Source organism: Pteropus medius, unplaced genomic scaffold (genome assembly GCF_902729225.1).
Source record: "Pteropus medius unplaced genomic scaffold, Ma_sr-lr_union100, whole genome shotgun sequence".
In the NCBI taxonomy this organism is placed as follows: domain Eukaryota; kingdom Metazoa; phylum Chordata; class Mammalia; order Chiroptera; family Pteropodidae; genus Pteropus; species Pteropus medius.
The window spans coordinates 2,332,851-2,359,804 of record NW_024340695.1 but is presented as its reverse complement, the minus strand read 5'-3'; the positions used below and the strand labels follow the sequence as shown (position 1 = coordinate 2,359,804).

Here is a 26,954-nt window from a genome sequence, read left to right as displayed (position 1 = left end):
AAAGTTATGTGAGATAGCACACATAACAGGAGGATTAAGAGCACAGACCCTGAAGCCAGTGGCCTGGATGTGAACTGGGGAAGTTGTTACTTTTTTGAGCCATAGTTTCCTCTATAAAAAGGGATAATGATCACAGTACCTACTTCACAGATTTATCATGAAGATAAAAAAAAAATTGATAATGTAAAATACTGAGAATAGTGCCTGGCATTTTAAGTACTATATCAAAGTTATTATATAAACAAAATAAAATTATTGTCTCTATCTTGCAAATGAGGAGACACTGATGAGTCATATAACTTGTCTAGGCTCATACATCTAGTTGGTGATGAGATTAAATGTCAGAGTCCATACTTTCAACCATGTATATGTAACACATATACCGACATTGTGTGTCTGGAGGGGAGGGGGAAAGAGATGACAGAGAGACAAGACTGGTCGGGTGGGGGTTGTTTCCTTCATGGAAAAAGTTTAGTGAAATTAACAAATAAGTTTCCATTAAGAACGTTAGTTGAGGTCACAGGTTGTCACCACAAATACCTATAGGGACAGGCAGGTCACAAAAAGGAGGGTAGCAGAATGATGTGACATGAAATACAGAGCAACGAACAGTCACTCTTTAGGTCAGACAAACCACAGGGAGAAGTGGGACTCCAGCTAACTAGAACGTGCAGCCTTCTGCGTAGAAGGAAAACGGGCTCAAAGATGCTCAAGCTTCATATTTTTTCAATAGAAAAGGCAGTAGGAACTTTTTCCTAAAGACTATAGTTGTGATAGCACATTTGTAGGCTTCCCGTCAACAGCCAGTTTGGGACCTTTAATTTAGACAAGACACTATTCTTGGTTGCAAATGACAGAAACACTAACTAACCCTGAATTCTGACTACTAAAAGGTATAAAAATCAAAGTATTAAAAAAAAAAAAACAAAGTAATTGATCAATATTCAGAAATTACTCTGAACCAAGTGCTTTTGCCTTAAACAAAATGACTCGTATGCAACAAAAACATAGATGTCCTTTCATGCTGCAAATATTAAACTGTTTTCTTCTGAGATGGATGTGTGTGTATGTACATGTGTATGTGATAGGGTATCTCTTCTTTTTCCAAATAAACATGCTAATGTTGGCTCTAATTGAAGATAATTAATACTTAAATTTATTTTACATTATAGATTTGCCACTGAGACTTAAGCTTGAGTCACATATATAATAAAGATATTGCCCCAATTCATCTAGGATTTCTTAACTATTAATTATCTTAATTCCTACATGCCAGGGATTAATATGATCACTAAAAGCTATTATCTTTGGCGACATACCATAAGGCTGAAGACTACCTTGTGCTTACTTTACTTACAATTAATTTCCATAATTCATTATATGATTCATTCCTTCTTAATGCACTACTGTTGATATATTTTCTTCCTCAGGAGCAGATTATTTATTTGCTGATTTAGCCTCTCATTTAGTGCTTTTTGACCAGTTCGTGATTCATTAACACCAAAATGATTGGAAAAAGAAATAATATTCAAAACTTGGATCTGTAAATGCTTTAGATTTTTTTTTTTTTTAAGATTTAAAATTGTCAGGTCAATTGAGTAGAGTAAGAGGCAAATATCGATCCTAAAACAATTCTTAAAAATCATGCTTTCTCCCAAAATCACACACAACCAGAGAATGCCTCTTAGCAGGAGAGAAGCCAGGGAAAAAGTCTTACCAGATGAATTCCCTGCAGTGAGAGCAGTAGGTGGGCTGCCTCAGATATGTAGCCATAAACTTGTGTCCATTGATCTGGTGGACTCGCCTTCGCATTGCCCTTTGGCGCTTCCTGGTAAAATGTTTGAAGATCCGGTCTCTCTGGAGGGTAGCTGCATATTAAAAGAAAGGAAAAAAGAATAATGTGTAATGAATCTATCTGCACCTAATGTATGAGAAAGTCTGATTGTTCAAATACTCCCTAAATTATTGTTTCTTTCTTCAAGATGCAAAACATCCCAGAAAATCATCATGTTTTTCTAGTGACCTTAAGACTTATAATTTTTGAGGTTAGACCTATGTGCAGACTGAGATTTCCATTGCCTGGTTATAACTGGCTTTCTTGAGTCAGTCTTCCCTGCACAGATTATAGGTTTCCCAGGGTTCCAATGCTCCAGTATGTGACAGCAGCATGGTCTCCTAGCTCCTGTCCAGCTGTCTAGGATTCAGGTCCATTGATTGGCTGTAACTACTGGCTGGTTAAGCAGGGTTTATCATTATTCCCCTTTCATTCTGGCAACCTTACAAACTGAATGAGTGGACCGCCCGCAGCACAGTGACAGCACTGCCTGAAAGCATCAGTCCCAGAACCACCTCTGTTAACCTGGAATAGGTAGATACGGAATAGGAGTAAAACATATAACTATTCTAAGACATAACAAAAAGAGAAATCAGGATTAGTAATCACTTTTTTTGTCATGGACCACACCCCACCTCCCAGAGATTCTAGTGAAGCCTGTGGGTCCTTTATCAAGATAAACCTTTATAATCTAAAAAAAATAAGATATGTAAAATTACAAAGGAAATCAAGTATCAAAATATATTTTAAGTGAGATAGAGTAATATATATATGCTTCTTCTATAATTAATCACTGGTAGACGTATTCATAATAATTTTGAAGTAGTGATGAGGGTTAAGTTGCATTTCATAACATCTGTGAAAATTGTAATATATGTGATAACATAAGTACTGTTAATACTACTGTGGCCTGCTTATGAGTGGAAGAAAATGCTACATTTACATTACAGGTGTAATGAAAATAAAAATGAAAAATTTTTTCTCTGTTAAGTTTCTGGATCATCAAAATTCTAATTATGGATCCCAGGAACCCGCCCCCTCCCCTCTCCCCCGCCCCCACCCACTTATATCTAAAGCTTGCTCATAAATACCGATGCAGGAGTCTTCATCATTGAAGGCTGTGTAGTTACAAAGTGAATAAGCAATATAAGAAAATATTAGTGAATATTTTCATGTTACAGGGTCTTTCCCTTCCTGTTCTTCTATAGTTAGTCTCCAACACAAATATTTTTTTCACTTAATGAAAGCATCTTTTTCTGGCCATCACATTAGCTTCTTAGTTAATCGGATGTCATAATATATGCGATAAATGTCTTAATATGCAATATAAACTAATTGCAAACTAAAACTGAAAATCTTGCAAGAGTTGAAGAATTTTCATGCAATCTATGGAAAGTGATGCTTGAGAATTCACACCCAAAGCCAATGGCACATAAGGCTCTGGCAGAGTTATATCAGTTAACAACTGAACAAAAGAAATTTGATACAGAAAAATGACATGATGGTCATTTTGAGATAATAATGTGCATATCAGCATATAAGGAAAGGCTCCTAAGAAAATGATGATGCCTCAAAAACTTGTTAAAAATATCCTATTTAAAACTATATTATGAAAATCTAAAATAAGTAGTATTCTGATAAAATTATCTAAAAAATATTTTTTTCTAAAAATGAGTACCTAGAGCAAACTAACAAAATTTGTTTGACATATTTACATAATTTTAGTTTCCTTTTTCAAACTCCTCTCACTTTTTAACTATTAACAAAATTTAGTCATTTTGAAGGATTTAGTTTATGTAGATTTTTCCTAATAGCAATTACATTCAGATAACCAGGAACTTCTATACTATCTAACATTAGCTTAAAAGGAAAACCACTGTGACCTAGTGAGAATTTTCCCAGGAACATAACAATGGTATATTATTAGAAAATAAGTATGATCATTTCAGAAGTTGAAAAAGCACTTGATAAAATTTAACTTGTAATCCAATAAAAAACCTTTTGAAAAGTAAGTCTAGAAGACTGCTTCTTTAATATGACTAAAACATTATGCTCATAGGTCAAAAGCATGAAGCTGATAGTAATTTTAAAAACTTTCCATGAAAGTTAAGAACAAATAAGACCAATTATAATGGCTATCACTTAACATTATTCTGAAAGTACTTGCCAAAGCTGTTAGAAATGAAAACAAAATAAACTATTGGAAAGAGGAGGCAAAGCTATCATTTGGAGTTGTTTCATACATGACTACCAACTCAGGAGAATTCAGCCTAATCTATTAAAAACAGCTAAGATGGACAGTAATAAATCACTAAAGGTTAACAAAGCTTTAGCATGTCCAAAGAACCAATTAGAACATATAATTTAAAAAATCCCATTCACGTAGCTACAAAAAACAAATTATCTAGAAATAATTTGCCAAAAATACAGGATTCATCTGAAGAAAACTATAAAAACCCAACCGAATAATATGAAAAGATACGTAAAATGAAGATAGTATAAAACTGTCAATTTGTTCTAACTCAGTCTCTAAATTCAACAAATTCCCAATCAACATTCGCAAAGGATGTTTTTAAACTTGACAATTTTTTCAAAATTTGGTACCATAAATATTTAAAAACTGTACAAAAATTTCAATGAGGAAGGAGTTGTTCTACATATTAAAACGTATTCTAAAATTACAATAATTGAAACAGTATGCTACCACCTCAAGAAAAATCCAAAACTAGAAATCAAGTTAGCTGAAAAAATATAGTTCAAATTAGAAAAGATAGATTATTCAATAAATGGTGTTTAGACAAATAGATAGCCTTTTAAAAATAACTTTACCTAGCTCCTTACACCAAAATAATCTCAGATAAATGTTGAGGAAATTATAGAAAGATAAGAAAAGAAGGAAAAATACATACTCCTAAGAAAAGGATAACAAAACTCTAAGGCCATAAAATATTCAGATTTGCAACTTAAGAAATTTGAAATTCTTTTTGGAGAAAGACACAAAACAAATTGAAAGAAATAAACTGGGGAGAAAACGATTTGCAACACATAACAAAGGGCTACTGTTTATAATATGTAGAAATCAGTAAGAAAAAAGGATGAACAATCTAGTAAAAATGAGGCAGAGGATATGAATAGGCAATTCATAAAACAATAAATGCAAACAATAAACATACCAAGATGTCCAATCCTATGCAAGATGGACATGAAAGAACCAGGAGGTTAATAACATTTTATTTCTTAAAATGACAAATACTTGCAAGGATTGCTCACACACTGGTTCTTATAAGGGTGTGAGGAGATAGGCACCTCCATCCTCTACTGGTAGAAGTATATCCAGTCCCGACCCCACTGCCTCTGGCTATGTTTATTCTGCAAGTCAGTGTTCCCATCTATAAACCGCTAGTGCTTTATTCATAGGTTTTTTCAAGGACTGAATGAGGTAATGCATTCAAAGTGTTTAGCACAGATCTAGGCACATGGTAGCATCTGACACATGTAGCTATTTCAAGAATACAGTTGTATCTGCAGCCGTGCTACCCTGAACGAGCCCCATCCCGTCTGATCTCGGAAGCTAAGCAGGGTTAGGCCTGGTTAGTACTTGGATGGGAGACGGGAGACCGCCTAGGAAGACCAGGTGTTGTAGGCATAAAAAATAAAGAAAAATTAAAAAATAAGGGATTGTAAACTGACAAGGTCCTTGCAATCTGTGAGGTCAACCAAGGGTTGCCTCGTCTAAAAAAAAAAAGAATACAGTTGTCCCTTGAACAATGTGTGTGTGGGGGGCGTTTAGGGGCTCTGACTTTCATGTAGTAGAAAATCTGTGTATAAGTTTTTGACTCCCCAAAAACTTAACTAGTAATAGCCTATTGTTGACCAGAAGCCTCACCCATAACATAAAGTTGATTAGCACATATTTCATATGTAATATGTGTTATATACTATATTCATACAATAAAATAAGCTAGAGAAAAGAAAATGTTAAGAAAATCATATGGAAGAAAAAATACATTTACAATGTTTATTGAAAAAATTCCAAGTAGAAGTGGGCCCATACAGTTCAAACCCAGGTCAACTGTTTTTTTTTGTTGTTGTTGTTGTTGTTTTTGAGATCAATTGAGGATACCTGTCAAAGTTCTAAATGCGCATTCCCTTTTATTCAGCAATTCAACTTCTAAGATTTTTTTCTATAAAAAATACCAGAAAGCAAGAATGTATGCTCTATAGATATCAATTGCTATGTTCTTTTTTAAAAGTAAAAATTAGAGTCTACACAAGAAATCTCAAAGAATGAAATGGAGAAATAGCCAAGTGAATTTGACTAAGATACCAATGTCTTCAGAGGCTCTAGTACAGTTAAAATTGTATCTGCTTCATTTTTTTTTTTTTTGTGGGTGGGGGGAGGCGGGATGTAAAATCTTCAGCAAGCAATCTAATTATTTCCAGCTCAGGTTTCCCATCTGTCTAAAAAAGATAAAATACACCCTTGCCCTCAGCCCTATGGAGATAGGTGTTAAAATCAATATTCCTGAGAGAGACTTACAACTTTGGATAAAGGTCACATGAGAACAGAAGTCACTACTGTACTGCTTTCTTTCACAATACTTGCAGGAGCCATTTAGTAACTCAAAATGAACAGATTTTAATGTTCCCTTGTTGGTAGATGATAAAAATTAGCCTAATGGTGTCACCCTATCTAGCTTATTTTATCACCTACCTGAGACCCAGCTCAGGGCTGGCCAGTGCAAAACCTGTATTGAATTGCTAAACATATCACATCTATATGCAAATCAAATTCTCCCTAGGGATCTAATTACCAAGAATTTACTTATTTAATCCCTTAATAGTATAGATTGGTTAAAAGGTCAGCTCACTTGCATTTTTAATATTTCATGAATTGAATCCTTTTTTTGTTTTCTTCTCTCAACAACCATTACCATAGCAGTATCATGACCTATGAATTTTCCAGGTAATTCCTTATAGCCAGAAGGATTTAGGAAGAAGCTCCCTGTAGCCGTAGACAATCCCTTAACACCTTCACTGCTATTGCTTTTCACCCCCACTCCTGTTATGCCCTTCCTTTTTTTTTTTTTCAGCTAGTTAACTTAGATTTATTTCATCTGCCTCAGAGACTTAAGTGGCCTCCCCCAAATCCTGAATCAAGGTGAAATGCTCCTCCCTTTGTTCCCACAGCAACCTGGGAGTGCACCTCAGTCTTTCCCTTTATCCCACAACACTGGGGGCTGTCTTACACCTCTGTATCCCAGGTCATAGGTGCTCATTTTAACTAAATTTCACTCTTCCCTCTTCTGTATCCTTTTGCACATGTGGCTCTTTCTGTTTAAAAAGCAAACACACACACGCATGCACGCTCACAACCTGAGAATTTGCAAGACGTTTGGTCGTTTAAGAAAACTGGGGCCACCGTGGTTTCAAACAGCTTTTGACACTGTTTTCTTGATTGATGCTACGAACTGGAAGAAAGAGCTCTCAGACTGCACACCCTTCGCCTGAGTACAGACTCATCCTCACTTTACAATCGGGGTGCAGAGGGAGCTTCCTCATTGTTTGCTTAGCCTCTTGTTGACTTAGGACTGAGTTAAAAAGACTACAAAAGGCTGTTTAATCCTGTTTTGCCTTAAACCAACCCGGGCTTTGAGAATTCTTTCAGATCACATGTTAGTCGAACACGTCAGGCAACCCTAACATGCTTGCAGCCAAAACTTGCATCACAACTTCTGTTTTGCTCCTGAGATGCTCAATGCCTCTAAGTAAATAGGAAGCTGGCTCCGTGCCCCAGCACAGAAACACATTCCAGTCTCTAGAGGCAGGCAGGCCTGGGGCCCTGATCTGAGTTGGATTAGACAGGGTGGAAAATGTCACCTACAACGAAGATTAACTATTTTGAAATAAAATTCGATTTCATAAAATCTGATGGTCATTCCCTGTACTCTTTTGGAGAACTTTAGAATGCACATGTGACTAGGAGCCACCAAACCACAAGAGGGTAAGTTTTTATTGCAGAAAGTTGTGCTGGACTTAAACTTGTATTGCTCTGCAGGGCAGGAACGTCTCTGAAGTCTCTGTAAAAGTTTTAACTTTATCTCAAAAACAGTAAATACTTGAGCCTCTTTAGTCTTTTCCTCTACCTATCTGAATTTAAGGTTTTCTATTCCAGCAGTAGAAATCTGTATTTGAAAGTACTTCTGAAACATTCTGAAGTGAGCCAAAAGCATAGACCATAGCTCCCCATTTTCAAATGATTGTAAGCAAATTAAATCAGAGAGAGAACATCTATGGCATGGCACTTTTTAATTTACAGAATTACTTATATAAAATGCTTAAAGGGAATAAGTTCGATTCAGTGTCAAATGCGATTTAACTTTAAGTTGAATTTGCTTAATTTCAAAGGAACTGAGGTTTCCTGTGCTCTGTGGTTTGTCTTTCGGGGCTGCGTGGAGTAGGTCGCACAGCATTTCTACACAACAGGCCGAATGTGATGGTCAAGGGCACAGGCTTCCCCGCCCCCTTATAAATGGGGTGACTTTGGGCTAGTTGTTCAATCTCCTATGCCTCAGTTTCTTCCTTTGTCAAACATGAAGGACAAGAGAACCCTCCTCAAAGGGCCATTCTGAGGACTTGCTAAGAAGTGTAACATAATTAGGAAAGTATCTGGCAGGTAGCAACTAAGTATTACCTATTATAATTATTGTTGAAACCGTTACTTTAAAATACTATAGAGTTTAAGGAATACAAAAGATTTTTAATTCAATTGCTTAACTGCCAAAAGAGAAATCAGTACCTCGGAAACCATTATTAGAGAAGTTAAATACCATGCCCAAGATTCGTTCATCTAGCTAGCTCGTGCCAGAACGACCACCAGTATCCTTCACTCTTGATTTCATGCCAGAGCTCTGGGTAACACCACACTGTACTTTGCCCTTTATTAACATTGGGTCTTTTAGAAAGTAATAAATTTTCTAGTGAGGAAACAGATACTAACAGGAAGGTTAAGTGAGGTCAAGCAGCCAATGACAGAAATGGGGATGCCAGACTCTATTTACTGCTGTTGAACGACTGAGTAATGCTATCAAATGTCTTTTTTCTTCTTCCTGAGATAACCGTTTTACCATTTGTGCATGTAGGAGGGAGTAACTGTGAGAAAAGCAAACAGGAAAACCTTAGAGTTAACCAAAAGTTACTAGTCAAGAAAGAACCAGAAAGTATTATGTTCTTTATGTCTCCAAATGAGATAAAGAAGAGAATTTTGCTTAGTATCATCAAACGCACTGATTAAGTAACCGTCCAATCATAGAACTGTGCACATAAAGAATGATACGTAACAATTTAAACGTAAATGATCCCTGTCTAAGACAATAATGATATAAACAGAAAAAGATAAGGGCATGCATTAAGCAAATACATAACTTAAATTGAGTCATTACAACAAGTACACACAACCAGTGGGTGAGAGCAGTCAGTGAAGGGAGAATCACAAGAGTTGCCTATCTAGTCCTCTGATTAATTAAGACTTCATAAATGAACTGAGATTAGCAGTTTGGAAAAGAGAACCCAGATAGGGAGAGAGTTCCTAGTATTTGTGCCAGCACCAGTCACAAAGGTAGCAACAAAGGATGTTGGTAATTTAAAATGGCAAGCAAAAGCCCCCAAATGGCATTGAGTAGTACAGAATCTTTTGGGGTTTTTTTTTGTTTTGTTTTGTTTTGTTTGAAAAGAGCTTAACTACATGACTCACAGTGATTTCTAAATTCAGATAGAGTGATTAGACTCAGTGATTATGAGACCTGACTCTATAGGAGTTATACACAGGTGTTTCTCAGGGATCTGGCTCCCTCTGAGGAAGCTCAGCCTACATAAACATCTACCATTGTGCAGGGGGATGACCATCGTGGGCACAAGCAGAAGAGAAAAATAATGTCACTAGATTGACTGTCTTGAGTAGGGCTCATGGCTCACGGCACCATGAAAGCTGAGCCCATCCTCACTCATCACTCTAGCCTCCTCCGTCAGCAGAAAGGTGATTAAAACAGAGCTCCTGGATGTGACCAAATTTCCGTCAAGAGCCATGGGAAAGGTCTCGCATTCCACTGATACAAGAAAAGGGCCCTGACATCCCACAATCCTCTAATCTCCTTCTTACGCTCTTCATCTTTGGTATCTATGAGTACTGTCCAAAGTATAAACTACCCCCAATATGCTTTGGCTCCAACGACATCTGGTCCTCTTGTTCTACAATTTCTCCTTCATTGCTCGTCCCTTCTACCCAACTTTTATGCACGTACGTATCTCAAGATTTTTGTACATCTTTCTCCTGGTCTTTCTGGATGCTCATTGATCTCCTCAGAGACCTCATATGTTCTCTTGGTTTCTAACAATTGGCTATACACTGGGAACTCCCAAATCTGTGGCTCTAGCTCTGGCTTCTCACTGCTAAACTTATTCCTAAGTAGCTTCTTAGCATCTCTCCAAGATATCCTTAAATTACCTAAAACTTGACATTTGTAGGCTGAACCCTCTTCCCTACCTCTTCGACCCACTCTTCCTCCTAGATAATAGTACCATTATTCTTAGGATCATCCAGAAAAAACTCAGAGATGTCTCTAGATCCTTCTTCTCTACCCACAACCAATCAATTGTCAAGTTCTACTAAAACTGGATCTCTCCGTGCCATGCTCATTGGGTAGAGTTCACGCCATCTTCTTTCTCTTATCTGGACTATGTAATCATTTTCTAACTAGTCTTCCAGCATAAGTGTTCTCCCTTCTGCAATCCGTCCTCCAGTCAGCCAGCTATGCTTATGAAATATGGCTTGGATCACGTCGCACTCTCTTAGTGAGATGGCTACAATATCTAGTCACATTTCCCAGGTGACATGTCTCCCTGTTGCCAACCTTGGAGGACCAGGGGTCCTTCTATTAAAGAGTCAAAAGACCTTACACTCCTCTACTAAGTTTGTTCAGTAGATACCAATGCCAATACCCATGACTCTCAGGACCCAATCCCAATCCCTCCTCTCTTTCATCCTATCACAGGACTGGACTCTTTTGGGGCTCTCAAGGAGTTAGCAGAACATCTTCAAGGGGCAAAGAAACTGTGACATATATCATCCAGCTCTCATCTGTCATTGGTTGATGGTTGCTTCAGGAAAAGGTGGGCATTAATTCTCCCCCATTTCCAGCCTTCCATTGTGGGCTGAAATATGGGCAGGGCATGCTATCATCTGCCACGGAACGAATTTATACTCAGCCTGGTCCTGATTTCTTATATTTTGCTGCCACATATACTTCCTAACAAGCTGCTTCAAACTCTTTGTGGAATGAGGTGAAGTATAAATAGAAAATTCTTACAATACTAATCTTCAACTGTTATTGTGCCTATTCCTTTCTGCACATATAATTTAATGACAGAAAGTCCCCCCTTGCTCCCTCAGATCAAATGCAAGAATCCTACAATTCCCTTCTACAAAAAACATGGTAAGAATTTCTATTCTATTGCAGTGATTCTACAAATATTTCATTTCCCGCCACTGATTTCATCCATAAATAGACTTCCAGCTGTCACTTCTTCATTCTCCAGTTTTTTAAAATGAATATTAAACATTGCTCAGTGGATCATCACCACTAGCTTTCAGAATGAGGAGGAAATGTGTTTCTGTTCCATCAAATTTGTATTGGATCATTACTCTGTCATCCTATCTGGAGAATATCCCCAAATGGCATCACCTTCAGCTCCAAGCTTAAGTTAGAGACAGTTTCTATGTATTATATGCTTAAAAATGGAAGCATTTTCCAATTATATGACCATTTTTCTTATATCCTTTATTACTAAATTTAACTGGGAAGAAAATGTCCCACTCATGCTATCTCCTGTCCCCCTGAAACCCTTTGATCTTAACGTAGGAGAACAATGAAGCCAGAATATGATTTCAACTGGCAGAGCAGGGGCAACATGTTAAATGTCTCTTTTTGCTTTTTAGTTGTTGTTTATAAAGATAACACATGATCACTATAGAGAATCCAAATGATACAGAAAACTATAAAGGAAAAAGTTTATTTTTAAAAAAAATCTTAAATCTTTCATACTTCAAATCACTTCGAATATTTTGATGAACATGCCAAATATATAAATTGTATAGATATACAATCTTACATAAGTAGTGTCACACTCTATGTGCTCTTCTGCCACAGCTTTTCACCTAAACATCCTCCTATAATTTTTAAAGATTTTATTTTTTAGAGCAGTTTTAGGTGTACAATGAGACTGAGCTACAGAGATTTCCTATATGTCTCCTGCCCTATACATGCATAGCTTCTCCCATTATCAACATCGCTCCACAGAATGGTACACTTGTTACCAAGGATGAACCTACATTAACACATCACAATCACCCAAAGTCCATAATTTACCTTAAAGTTCACTCTTAGTACTGTATATTCTATGAGTTTGGAAGAATATATAATGACATTTTCATCATTATAATATCACAGAGTATTTTCACTGTCCTAAACATCCTTTGTGCTTTGCCTATTCATCTCCTCCCCTTCCCTATGTCCTGCAACCATTGCTCTTTTTACTGTGTCCATAGTTTTGCCTTTTCCAGAATGCCATAAGTTGGAATCATATAGTAGGTACCCTTCTCAGATTGCCTTCTTTCATTTACAAATATGCATTTAAGGTTCCTGTCTCTTCATGGCTTGATTGCTTATTTCTTTTTAGTCCTGAATAATAATGCATTGTCTGGATGTACTACAGTTCGTTTATCCTTTCACCTATTGATGCGTATCTTGGCTGCTTCTAAGTTTTGGCAATTGTGAATAAAGCTGAATAAACAACTGTCTGCAGGTTTTAGTGTGGACATAAGTGTGCCATACCTTTTAAAAAGTTACTATGTTTTTATAGCAATTAATACTAAAGTTACCATTTAATTATCATATCGTATAAGATGAATATACATCACGACTAACTTAAAAGTAAATTAGTGTATCATCTCTGTGAAAGTAGTTTCCCTATTTGAAATCTCTGTATTTTTTTTCTCATTCCCTGGAAGCTTAGGGATTGCTCTCTCTACTCCAATCCAGCCTCCAAGCTCAGGTTGGTCTTCCTTCCTCACAAAAAAGATTCTTATACAAACAACCTGTCCAACCAAAATCTTTTCCAGATAAACATGTGTTTCCTGCTGAGAACTAAAAAATCCTGCCCAGTTTGGCGTGCACCCTTTTCCAACTAGTAGATTTCTAAGGTCCCTTCTAAGCTCTCAAGTTCTGATTTTAGAAAAACCTTGCACGATATTAGCCATGAGGAATATGATGCCTAATCATTTCCTTCTCCAACTACATGGCTGAAATGAAAGCAATGCTGCTTCTCTCATGTTGTTGATTCAACATGATTTTTAAAACTATGGCCCAACTGCTCGTTGTAAACAGACTAACTCAAAACTTCACACTGAAGGTAAAATACCTTTATCACATAACCAAATTTCCTGCAACACTGATGCAAGGGCTTTGAACCTTAGCCAGCTTTTTGTGGTAGTTTTAAAAAAAATTAAGGCAAAGAGACAGCTGCTTTAATCAAATGTCATTTATATCATACGGTCACTTCCTGTCAGAGGCTAACAACTTATAAGCATAAATCTTGGCTCCTAGGTTGGGTTTTTGTTTGTTTGTTGACAACTGTATGATGTCTTAAATTAAACAGGAACGAAATAAAATTAAAAAGAGATGAAGAAATTAAACTTGATTTTTTTTAAAAAATGTAAACAAAGGTTTGGTACTGTGACTGAAAATTCTGATGAAAGTAGATTTTTGGATTAGCAACGAATCCAATGCTGTTATCTCTATGTTACAAGAAAGAGAATATTGCACTAATCAAGGACAAATGAATTCTCTTTTCTTAAAATTATTCAAGGGACTATTTGTTACCATGAATAATCCAGTCTATATTCTTGAATAGAGTTTATACTTTCCTAGGAAAAGCAGATGTATATAAGAATACTCCCAATAGCTAGATAAAGTGTGACAAATGCCTCCGTTCTCTAAAGTATTTAGTACCAGCTCAACACACCACATTAACAAAAACCTGGATATTTTAGTTTTAATTTAGAGGTTTATCATAATTAACACATAATCTAAATACACAAAAGTCCAACAAACTGCTAGGGTTCCCGCTGAAAATGAAGAGCAACAGACTCTAAGCTGTCATTCAATTCCTAAATCATTTTTGGGACAAGGAGGTATTCTGCCCCATTGTGGACACTAAATAGCAGGTCATCTTTTGCTATGACCTTGGTCCCCATGTAGTCTGTAAGTACACACTCCATCGTGTTTACTCAACCAAGAAGTTTTGCACATTTATTAAGTGCTGGACACTGTGATGAGAAATAGGTGTTCGATGGTGAAGAAGATACAGTCATGCCTTTAACTGGAAGGCTAATGTTGGAGAAAGATCGTAAACGGCTATTATTTTGCATAGTATACATTTCCATAGGAATGTGGAAGGGCATGAGCCTTACCCAGGCATGGGGAATCAAAGATGGCTTATCTTAAGAAGGACAATAAAGCTACAACTGTCAGAAAAAGTAAAGAGGCAAGGTGGAGCAGGAACGATGGGAAAGAATGTTGCAAGAAGAGGAAACAGTATGCACCAACGTCCAGAGTAAAGAGAACATAAGGTTCATAAGGTTCGAGGAACTGCCAATATTCACCTTCTGACCTGGTCACCTTAACATCTAGTAGCTGCCCCGTCATTATCAAATACTTATCGAATGTCTATTATTTACTAGAGTGAAGAACACCAAGCACTAGGATAAGAGGACCCAGGAAGATTCTCAACTCATCATGCTGAGGTACAGGAAAAAACTAATGAACCTCCCATTTGTTTGTTTCTCGTGCTCGTCGTTTCATTAATTCTGTGGATACTTTACACTGCTTATAATGTATATAGTACTACATATATATATATATGTATATATATATAATTTACAAGGAAATATCATATATTTGGGTGGGTGCTCAACAATTGTTCGCTGATATCCGTATGATCAAAAAAGTTCGGAGGCCACTAATTGAGATGGGCTTTCATTCTAGTTGGAGAAACCAGCTATAAAGGAATGAATGGCACCAAGCAACAAAGCTAAGTGCTATCTACAGGTGTTAGAAGAATAAGGGGCAGGAAAACATACGTGAGTGCTGTGGTGCTCAGGAAAGGCTCCATGGCAGAGACGGCATTTAATTTAAGCCTTAATAAAGAATAGAACTTAGGCCAAGTAGAAAGGTTAGGATGGGCATTCTATCTGGGAAGAATGACATAAGCCCAGGTATATGGCATCGGGGAACGATAAGAAAACCAACTCCTCTAATACAAAAGGTTCCCACGGAGCAGCAGGACATATGGTGGGGATCCTGGAGTGGAGATAATGGGGGAAGAACAGGGGACACCTTCAGTATCAGGCTAAGAAATTGTACTTTATCTTGTGGGCAGTAGGGACTCTGGAAAAGCCATGTATTCTTTCTTGGCAGTGACAAGCTATCTCTGGAAATGGGAAAAACTGAACTAAATGGTCAATGAGGTTCCTTCCGATGTGTAAGAGTCTCTGTTACCAGTGGAACTAGCTTTCAAGAATGAGGGCAAAAGAAAGATAGTTCAGAAAACTGAGATAGTTCACCACCACATACCTTCACGAAATAAAATTTTAAATAAGAAGGAGAAAAGAAAGGTCTGAACTTCAGAAGAAAATGGTGAAGAAAAACATTATAAGTATGTAGGTAAACATAAACAAGCAATGATGGAATAAGTAATAATGTCTAGTTAATGACGCTTCAAAAGAAAAATAAAAGGACATTTAAATACCAACCAGCTGCATGTGAACCAGGAGGAAGGTGAATGGAGTTAAAGTAGTCTAACCCCTATTTACTCAGTAGAAGGCCAAGGTAGTGGCCAACTTTAGATTTTGTTATGTTAACATATTAAAATTCCAAGTATAGCCAATAAAGAAAGAGAGCTTGTATCTTTCGAATGGGAAGCGGGTGTGGCATTGGTGGAGATGGTGGTGGAGAGAATCTCAACCAACTTTAAAAATAAAAAGAAATAATAACTACTTCTTGTTTGTAAGAGTTGAGCCTAAACCTTGGGTAGAAAAAAGTAGAAAGCAAAAGAATAAAAGAAGACACAAGACAAATCTCATTCGAAAGAAATGCAGTTGTAACCACATTAAACACACAGAGAAATAGAATTAGTAGAAATAAATAGAAGTGACCATATGATGATAAAAGGTTTGTTTCACCAGGAGACTATAACAATAGTCTTGTATATATTTAACAGCATAGATTTAAATGAAACTAATAAACAGCATTTACTCCTTATGTAAATATCGATCATTGTGGAGCTGAGTAGTATGATAGAATAAGCATCCACTCCTGGACTACTTTAAGGAAAATATTTCAAATGTCAAGCTCAAATACATTCTCTATTCTTGTATTCTATCAGTTGCTCGAAATCATACCTCAAAGTCAGCACCTACTTTCCATTCATGGAGATATGCTTTCATTTCACTTGGGAAAATATCTACGAGAAGAATTGTTGCATCATAGAGTATATAAATATTTAGTCCTGAAAGAAACTGCCAGGTCATTTTCCAAAGTGGCTGTACCATTTTGCACTCCCACCAATAATATGAAAATTTCTAGTGCTCCACAGTCTCATAAACAGTGTGGTTATTCTTTTTAATTTTAGCCTAGTGATATATTATTGTGGTTTTAATTTGAATTTCCCTACTGCCTAAAAACGTTCAGCATGTTTTCATGTGTTTATTGGCCCTTAATTTTTTTTTTTTTTGACAAAATGTCCATTCAAATCTTTTGCTCATTTTTTAAAAAATTGAGTTGTCTTTTATTTGTACCATGACTTTCTGGTATAGCTGTTTATTTGGAGGGGAAGTTAGCAAATGTTTTTCCTAAACATTTGCCTTTACTATCAATTATGTAGAATTCACTCGAGAATTCTCTGCTCAAGACTGTGTCAAGACTGAAGACAAAAAAAAAAAGGTTTCAGAAACATTAGGGTTCACGTTTACTCTTTATATATATATATATATATATATATATATATATATATATATATATATATATATATATATATACACATACATACATACACCCAGTGGGGGGGGGGAACATATAGACTTATTTTTTAAAATCCCATGTATATAGTATTATTCTGGCCAAGTAGAGAAAATCACAATTTTGCAAGTTTTTTATACCATCGCTGAGTAAGATAATCCAGTTAAATTTTAACATTTAAAATTGTTAATAAATTAATCCAAATTACATTAATTCTAGTGCACACACAGAGATTTTTTTTTTCTGGCTGCTTTACAATGGGTCTTGTTAACATCACTATTGAGTTCTTTATTAACCGAAATACACTTGATTTTAGTACTGTCATTGCAACTAGTCAGCTATGACACAGTCCATTGGACACACATTCCAGGATCCCCTGAGGCTCTGAAAGCATCAACATGGGTATGACAGGCTCACCTTCTTTATTCAGAAGTAGTGTCCTTAGCTATTATACAGACTGATTTAAAAAAAAAAAAAATCCTTAAATCCGCCTTTGATCACAAAGATGGAAACAGTGGATGAGAGCATACCCTCTAACTGTAAAGCATTCATAAATCTTCACCATTTGTTCTTGAGAAACAGTGTTGACTCAGTTCTACAGGTTTCTAGGTAAGCTGCTTCCCCAAGCTTACAAATTGGTTCCTTAATATGACATAGTAATTATGATGAAAGAGGCCTAAAAAAATTCTGTGCTCTTTCTGGCCTTTGAGTTTACTTTTTCTGTTTCTTTTTTGTATAAAATGAGAAGATAGGAGTCAGCTTCACTTGATCTGTAGGAATGAAGCTTTTCGTGTTTCCTTCTACCCTCCAGATAACTAAAAACTCATTGTAAAACTGTAAGAGTCCTCTATGACAATTAAGAGAATTCCCTCTTGCTTTAATTTCACTTCCTTTAAGAACTTATTATTAACTTTTGGCCTTGAACGTAGAACCCGCAATAGGGTGGGATGTAAATTATGACATTTAGAATTCCTTAAAACACCTTTGCAAAAAAGGAAAAATGATTCCTATTAAAAGTTTGATCCATCTCCCCTCCAAAAAGGGGGGGGGGGCATTTTAAAGAAACATTTATAGAAAAGCTAGCTAGAAAAAAAATATATATTTTTTTAACTCTTATAGGCAATGATTGAATCTCAAAAATCAAATCAGTGGAAAATATTTTCTGTAATTGACAGACACTGAAAATTTTCACTTTCCCCAAATAAGAGCTCCCACTAACAGAAATGAACCATTTTTGTACTTTAAGTGCCAGGTTAAAGCTCTGCTCACGGAAATAAAGTAGACCAATCCGCAAATGACCTATTTTGTTAAGGGCGCCCAACAAACAGCCACAGCCTCAAATCAGAGAATAAACAGGCTCAGGAATTCTCAGCATCAGGTATAGCCTGGTAACAAGGTAGGGATTTGGAGGAAAAAGCCACGTGGCTCCTTTTGTGAGCACACAGATTTCTCCACTACAACCTGTCTCTAAGCCACTTTAGTAAACTACATTCCTGAAGTAATAACTCATTAGAGATGAAAGAGTCAAATTTCTTCAAACAAAACTTTCCGCATTTTCTTGTAGTTGTATGAGAACATTCCTTTGTGAACACAAAGACAGGGTACTTTAGCTTCAGACTACGATTGTAAAAGACTGAACAGAAGTGATTTTTTAATAAACTATAGATTTCCACCTAAAACTATATAGATCATAGCAATAATAGAAGACTTTCTTCTTCCAAGATTCATGGCAAATTCTAAACAAAACAAGAACCTTTACAGAAGACCACCTGGACTTCCTTGGGGCAAAATTACCATCTAAGACTATAAAGAAATTATCCTGGATCAAAGGGTTATTAAGAAATGACACTTCAGATGAAAACATTCCTAGCAAGGCTGTCTGTCCAGACTTGTGAAAGAGATAAGAATCTTGCTTCAGCAATGACAGGGTCAGTGTGAACTGAAACCTTTATTCTAGAGCATGTGGCTGGTGGTTTGAGCACTGTGTTTTAGATTAATAACTATGGAAATCAGAGTTCTAATTTTCAGAAAATGAAAGCACTGGCAAACATGTTGCACAACAGGGAATGTGACAGCTTGGTAACGTGTGCAGGGCACGGGCACACAAAACGGGCAGGGACATGAAAACATTCCTCTGTGTGAAAAAGCCAAACGAAACTGTCCCAGGATGCACCTTGGTCTGCTTCCCACTGACCTGGAAATCAAGTATGGCCAGCACTCTCCAAAAAGAGGAGCATAATGTTGGGTGATTATCTTAGATTCAGAAATTCATGGCTTTGATTGATAAGGTGAATGAAGTTGTGAATGATAAGGTCAATGACAAGAGATTTTTAAAGAGCAAAATTTGCCTGTCACTAGAAAATACCATATCGCCACATATCCCAACCTTTCGTTTAAGGTCCTTAGGGGCCTAGACCAACTGCATCCCCTTCCAGATTATCAACCATCGCCCCATCCCCGCCCCCCCACACACACAAATCTGTGTCCCAAACTGGTGTCCTTGCCACTCAGGACCCTTCTTCCTGCCAGGCTCTGCCCAGGTTACTTCCCTCACCAGGAAGGGCTTCTCACCTTCCCAAAGCCAATCCTTATAAAAGTCTTTCTCATCAAAAGATGTCTGCAGAGCCCTCCAACTAATGGCACTCTCCCCTTTTCTTCATCATTATCACCGCACAGTTCTGATGCTCTTCCACTCCTAGCACCCCATTTAACCTTCGTAGTCTTGCATAGTCGTTCAATAGTCTCTGTATATTTGCCTTTTACCCCAAGCGGACCCAAAACTTCTTAGAGGTCACAGCTAGATTCTACAGTTTTGTAGCCTCCCAGGATCTGTCATAATGAGGGTCCCTATTAATGGTATCCTTGAGGATTATACTAACAAGCAACTGAAACTTTAAAAATGCAAGTTAAAGATCCCTTGTTCCCATTTCCGAGTCTCTCAGATGCTGTGGTTCAATGAGACTGCCTGCTTCTCAAAGGCCATGGCACTGTGGCAGCGGCATGTAGTGATCTGTGAAAGGGCCTGGGATCAGTGCAGAGTCATCTGTGAGCTTTAATTTAGGCTCCAACATTAGTTACATATATAAATTTGGGCAACTTCTTTCTTTATATCAAACATTTGCAGACTAGCAAATCTGGACTAGGCACTCTGTCAAGAAATACAGTTTATAAGCATGAATAAGGTGTGTGGGTGTACATGTGCACAGGGGTGGGGGGTGTGTGACATGCATGTATAAACATATGTAATACCCAGTCCTCATTAAGCTCGCCATCTACTGTAGTATTTCTGCTTATTAAAAAGTGGAGATTCCCAGATTCTATTCCAAACTAAATCAGAATATCTGGAGGTGGGGGCCAAGAATCTGCACTTTAAACTCTGAGAACCAGCAGGCTGGCAGGAAGGACACACAAGTAAGGAGACAGTTAAAATATAAAAGCAGCTGTTACCCTATCTCTAGTCTGCACATCCAGGGAGCTATGAGATTAGGGAGCTTGGAAAGTGCTGGGAATCTGGACACATACAGAGGAGGTGATGCCTGAACTGAATGGAAAGCCACTGAATCAGGGGAAGCAGCAGGAAGAACAGGAAATCCCCAAGAAAGGTCTTTTTGAACAATCCACACCCTGACGGGCCCCTACTTAAAAACCATTCAACATCTGCCTTTAGGCCTCAGGGCCAAGTCCTTAAACCAGCACACCAGCTGGATCATCTGCTAAGATCAAAACCTTATCAACCATCCATCCCTGCCTGGCCCTGAGGGCCATGCCAGCTATAATCTCTTCCTCCTCATCTGCTCCTTACTGTCCTACTCTCCCTCCAAGATGACTTACTTCAGGACTTGCCTTATTGAAACTTGTTCAATCAGGGTTTGATCGCCCTCCTCAGTGTTCCCAGCACCGACACCGAAGCTCTTATCACACAGACACACATCTACCCGTTTGGACTGTGAACAAGGAGGACGTGGGGTGGGAAGATGTACTCCCATTGCTCAGCATATAAGTAGCAGTGAATGAATGAATGAATACATGCATGAATAAGTAAACAGAAGTATAAAAGAGCTTGACATATTCAGGCACCCGAAAATGGTTTACCATTGCTGGAACTACAGCGAGTATGAAGGAGTAGAAGGAGATGAGATTTAAAAGGAAGGTCAACACCAGAGCTCAAGAGGAAGAAGTATGAGCCTTCACAGATCATAGGAAGGGACTGAGGCTTTCACTGTTATTAGATTCCCTAAGTTCTCTCAACATAAGGCCAAGTGAGGACCTAGGTCCCAGGGGCTGCTTTGTGATGATTAAACAAAAGAATACATGTAAGAACAATGTATACATTAGAAAGTATAAATGTAAGAATATTTTCTGCAACTCCCAGCTATTAAACCCATTCAATCATATAGTGTTTAGTTTTCATATCTCTATCATCGTTACCTAAAACTCGTCTCATATTTTGATGATGAAAGATGACAAAAGTGCAGAGCTCAGGAAATGCAGTCACTTGTCAGAGCACTTAGGGGAAGAGAGTATCCTGGGAACTCCACTCCCTTTTCAAAACAAACCAATAATAATTATATACCTGGGTCACTCCTCAAACCACCCACTAGGTAATGTCTACAGTTTACTATATTAGTGATATATTACTGTATAGTATATCAGTGATAACCTTTGTTGAGCCTCTGTTTTCAGCTCAATGGTTCGCATACATAGCTGACAGCAATAATTCACACTAGAGATTTAAATAAATCAAACTGATTTCAAACCTTAAGCAAGGTATAGGAACTTTTTGTTTTTGTTTCGTTTTGTTTTCCCCCAAATAGCTTGACAGCAAGCTCCCCCATCACGGGCCAGAGGAGGCTGTGGGATCTCAAGTGCCTTACCCAGGCCCTCTTCCTGTGCTCCTCTCCTCTAAGCCATTGCTGTGAAAACAGGAGAGAGGAGGGTGATGAAGGAGCATTGCAACTGGCTCTTATCAGCTTCTTCCAGGAATTCTAAGTAAACCTCCTGAAGCCTAAGCAGGGCTCCTGAAGCATTTCTGGGAGTGGTATTCTCAAGAGTCGGAGATTCACAGATAGACACACAGATAAAATGAGTCTGTTTACTCCTTTGCTCCCAGGCTAACAGCAGTGGGCATGTGATCTTTTGGGAAAAGGAAACACTGCTTTAGGTGCCAAAGACCTTCACAAGCAGCCAACAGGGTGACTGGGACTAGGGGTAGGACCAGGGGCGAGTCCTCAAGCAAGGCACAGGCTCTCCTGCAATCTAACATGGGATTCTGGCTGTGGCCTGGGGTTAGAGGAAGTTTGCTGGACAGAAAGACTGAAGCTGAGCCCTCTAGGCAATCAATTCCCTCCCTCCCTCCCTGAGCTCATGCCTCTTCCCACAGGTGAGAGTGACTCACTCGGTGGCATTGTTTTTTATACTGACTGACAGCTACATACCTAGGGAACAATGTCTGCCTGTGGGACGGACAGGCCTCCACAACACTTTTATCCGCTCAGGTTAGGGAGGAAAAGGTGGGAGTGGCATGTGGCCAGCTCCCAGAGTCCCCTCATTGATTCTCAGAGTGACAGCATTGGGCTTGAGTGATAGCATCGGGCTATGTGAAGGAGCGGCACAGCCACTCACACATACATATCTAAGTACAAAGGGCAGAAGTGAAAAACTCCATCTAATGATTTTGAAACAACTGTGGTCCAAACTAGGACTCAGCTAGCATCTGCCTGAAGAAGGCTGCAGGCCCTGGCCCACCCTTTGAGCGCTGCCCACCGCCCCAACTCTGCTGAGTCTCATGCAAGCTGGGGTTCACAAAGCAAGGGTGAGCTGTCACTGGGCTGAGAACTGACAGGCCATCAGCTGGTATCTCTGGCAAAGCAGAATAAATTGTAATGACCAAACTCTAATGCATAAGGACTTAGGGGGATGGGGGACATCACCTGTCTATTCCCTTATTATATACATTTAATTATACCTATGGATTTGTAGCAAAACTGTTCAGTGTATATCTGGGTTCAAAATACCTATGGATTTGTCTAATTTTAGCTTTTTTGCTTTATTTGTAACCAGTTCCCCATGTTCCAGGTTTTTAAAAAGACAACTTACCCTTCTGGGACGGTGTGTCTATGTAGCTCACAGCTCCACGCCAGCTCCTCAAACACCACCAGTGAAGGCAGGGACCCCAGGCAGAGTTCTGAGGAGTTAGATCCCACTTGCAAAGCATCGTCCCTCCTTTTTTAAAAATCAGTTTTATATACTGTATTGCATTCGTTCTTAATCAGGTATGATTTGCAGCCTCCCTCCCATCTCCCTACTCCCCGGGGACATTTGGTAATGTCTGAAGACATTTTTGGTTGTCACACTGTGGTGGAATGGGGAGGATCGCTACTGGTATCTGGAGTGTAGAGACCAGAGGTGCTGCTAAACATCCTACAACACATAGATGAGCTCCCACGACAAACAATTATCCAACTCTAGATATCAAAGGGTCTGAGGTTAAGAAACTCTGTAGTATTTGGATTCTGTAGATTTCATTTGAAAAAAAAGAAAAGTATTGTGTAGCTTCAAAATAAGTTTGAAAACTTCTGCTCTAGGACACCTGCCTAGATCCAAACTATTCAACAACATAATAAAGACTCTTTCGTATTGAGCTTCAAAGTCCTAAGATAGTACAGATTTTAAAAAATTCCCATAATAGGTCTTTTGGCAAATCTCTAGCTGCTATAAAGAGCTAAGACCTTGTCTTTTTTTTTTCCCCTATTAAACATGGGATGGGAATCTGTAGCTATCCCGTAGGACATAATGCAAGCCTCCTACTGAGCCAGTATAGAAGCTAAATAACTTCAACCAGAGGGGGAAAATCAGATGGAGGCTGAGGTTTGTCCTGATGGGAAGCTACGGGTGTTGGCTTCATAGAGATCAACTCTCCATTAGTCAGGCAAAGAGCCAGAAGTTAAATATATTGCTCTTTTAGGAAGGAAAATGAACAATGGCCTCTTCATTTGAAACCACAATGGGAATTTAGGGAAGGGCAGAGCATTATTCCCAGATGGAAAATGGCCTGGGCTTCAGCATCGATGTTGCTGACCTCCTGGGATGGCCTTAAAGACATTTTCAGTCATTTGAAAATTTACTTGCTAGTTCCAACACAAAAAACTCCTGGGACCAAGTGGTACTTTATGATGCCAAGCAAAGGAATAATTCCATTTCTGGGATCAAGAGAAGAAATAGAGCAGCCCAGCCTGTTATGAAGCCTTCCTGCTGCTTTGAGACGTCTTTCAACAAAAGAAACCAGTACCCCATGCTTAGGCTAATCCTTCCAGATGTCAAAAGGAATGCAGGTAACATCACACATCGCTCTCTCTCTGAGCCCTGCTTCATCTCCCATACCCATCCTCTCTCCATCGGGCTTTCTTCTAGGAGGTGCCCCAGGTCCCTTGTGTGTTAATCATCATATGTCATGTTGAGTTGTGTTTAGAGGACCACCTTGCTCTTCAGACTGAGCTTTCTGAAAGCAGGGATATTGTCACATTGACCATTTTAACACTAGGAGACAACCTAGTGCCTGGCACACGAGGAACTTAATATTCAATGAACAAATGAATGAGTTTGGCCTGTCAAGCACGCAACAGGCTTCAAAGTATGACCTAACACAACTCTATACGGCCGGCCACATCCTCCTTTACGCTGTACGTGCAGTTTGCAATGTGTGAACGTAAGCACAGAACTCACTTCAGTAAACACAGCCAAGGAACAGGATAGACCTGTGCAGATGTTAGATCTTTCTCCAGGAACCATTCCATAGGTAAAACAATTGCAGGGTGGAGAAATTCAATAAACAGCTGCCCTTTGAGGTGGCAAAAGACACACTCTCCCTTTTCAAGTGTAATCAGCGGGTCAGATGACCTTACCTCTAACCTCTCAGCAGAGAAACAACCCTAGTGCGGCTTCCTTGTCAGTACTTGAAAGCATCCACAAAAAATTCCTCACAAAGAAACTGTAAACACAAACATATTTTCTATCTAAATGCTACTATTCAGACGATCGAGTTTTATAACAAATATCCAATCACTCTATTGTTTTTTTTCCCTTTTCTTTTTTTTTTTCCTTTTTCTTTTTTTTAAGAAAAGCAGCTATTGGGACCATTCCCAAACTGTGGGTCCAGAACTGCTGGGGTGGAGACTCCACAAAGTCATAATACACCAAGCACTGTCTCAGACCACAAATTACATCTAACATAGACACAACTAATATTTTCATACTTTTGTGAATTAAAAAAAAAAAGTTAAAGACTTTACTGAATATATTAGATTTTGCCATTAAGCATATTATGAGTCCAAAGAGACATGGAGTCTAACTAGCCACACTTACGTGAGACCTGGAAAATTTAGTAAAGGCTTTCATAACCAAAAGGGTCAGGAAGCAGTAAGCCAGCCCACTTATTTCCTCTGCTGAACTTGACTAAGATCCTTAGAAATAGACCCTTGTGGTTAAACTGATAATAAGAGATCAGGAAAGATTGCCAAAAATGGGAATACAAATAGGGGTTCTATTCGGTAAACAGATCCGGGGGCAGACAACTGGGAAAAAATCCTTTCAAAGAAGTCTACCCTAAGGACAAAGTCTGCCTCTTGAGAGACTGAAGTAGCTGTCAGTGCTTAATGAAGGGGCTTTAACCCCCATCCTCTACTGGACCCCAGCCCCTCCTATTCAAGTAAGAGGGCTACTGAAAAGGGGAACACAGGAGGAAGATAGAATTTCAGGGCCCCCATTTAGAGCCCTTGTAAATGTTACATAGAACTAGGTCCCCTTTAATTTTTTAAGTGTAGCAGAATGTTGGGTGGGAATTTTCCCGTTGTCCCAGAATTTTAGCTGAGGACAAAAGTACCTATAACCTGAGTTTGAGAGCCCCCTCCCACCAGGGCTTCCTGGAGACAGGGCCTCTGACCCCACCACCAGTTTTGCACCACTCCGCAAGTCAGAATGAGTCTGAGAAAGGAAGGAGGCGTCAGCACAAGAGGGGTGGGACACTATTCCCTCTCCAACCTGAAGGGAGGGAGGGAGGCTCTCAAACAACGGTTCTGGAGGGAGAGGAGGGAAGGTAGGAAGGAGGGAAAGGGATGTTAGAACTCAGGACAAGACTTCACCCCCTTGAAGGGGGTCAAAAAGTGCAAACTTTCAGATATGAAATAAAAAGACTTCACTCTCTTCTTCGCTCCGAGCAGCTAGGCCATGGTTAACCAAGGAGGTGAGCAAAGGAAGTCTCAACTGAGTAAGAGACTGAAGTTTTCAAAATGAACAGGATTCAGTTTAAAATGCTAATATTAAATTGTTTTAAAACTGAAGGTGACTAATCTAAATGTCCATCGACAGATGAATAAACAAAACGTGATATTTACACACAATGGAGTATTTATTCAGCCTTTAAAAGGAAGGAAATTCTGACACATGCTACAACATGAATGAAACTTGAGGACATTATGCTAAGTGAAATAAGCCAGTCACAAAAAGACAAATGCTGTGTAACTCCACTCATATAAGATACCCAGAGTCGTTAAAGTCATACAAACAGAAAGTAGAATAGTGGTTGCCAGGGGCTGGGGGGAGAAGGAATGAGGATTTATTATTTAATGGGTAGTTTTTTCTTTTGCAAGAGTCCTGTTAGGTTTTTAAAAGAATTCTGGAAGTGGATGGTGGTGACAGTTGCACAACAATGCAAATGTAATAAATATCACTGAAGTGTACACTTAAAATGGGTAAGATGATAAATTTTTATATTTATTTTATCACAATTAATAAAACTGAAGGTAGTGAAAGATGTGTCTAACTAGATAGTGGGAATCCTTACATAATATATATGTATATAAAGTCACCATGCAATTTTATTTGCCAACTATATGTCAATAAAGCTGAAAAAAAAACTTAACAGGAGAGTCATGGAATCAGCCCAATAGTGTTAAAAAATCCACTACCCAAATGAAAGAAGACTCCACGTAGCA

The 26,954-nt window shown here is 38.4% G+C and overlaps 1 protein-coding gene and 1 pseudogene across 1 annotated transcript in view; one reads left to right on the top strand and one right to left on the bottom strand.

Annotated features, from left to right (window-relative positions):
- PRKCH (protein kinase C eta) overlaps positions 1–26,954 on the bottom strand; it is a 197,890-nt gene that overhangs the window by 89,147 nt on the left and 81,789 nt on the right. Inside the window, exon 3 of the mRNA XM_039864425.1 lies at positions 1,718–1,868. Coding sequence (XP_039720359.1) covers positions 1,718–1,868 — 151 coding nt within the window. The remainder of the gene's footprint in view (positions 1–1,717; positions 1,869–26,954) is intronic.
- On the top strand, positions 5,355–5,480 carry LOC120604105 (uncharacterized; annotated as a pseudogene).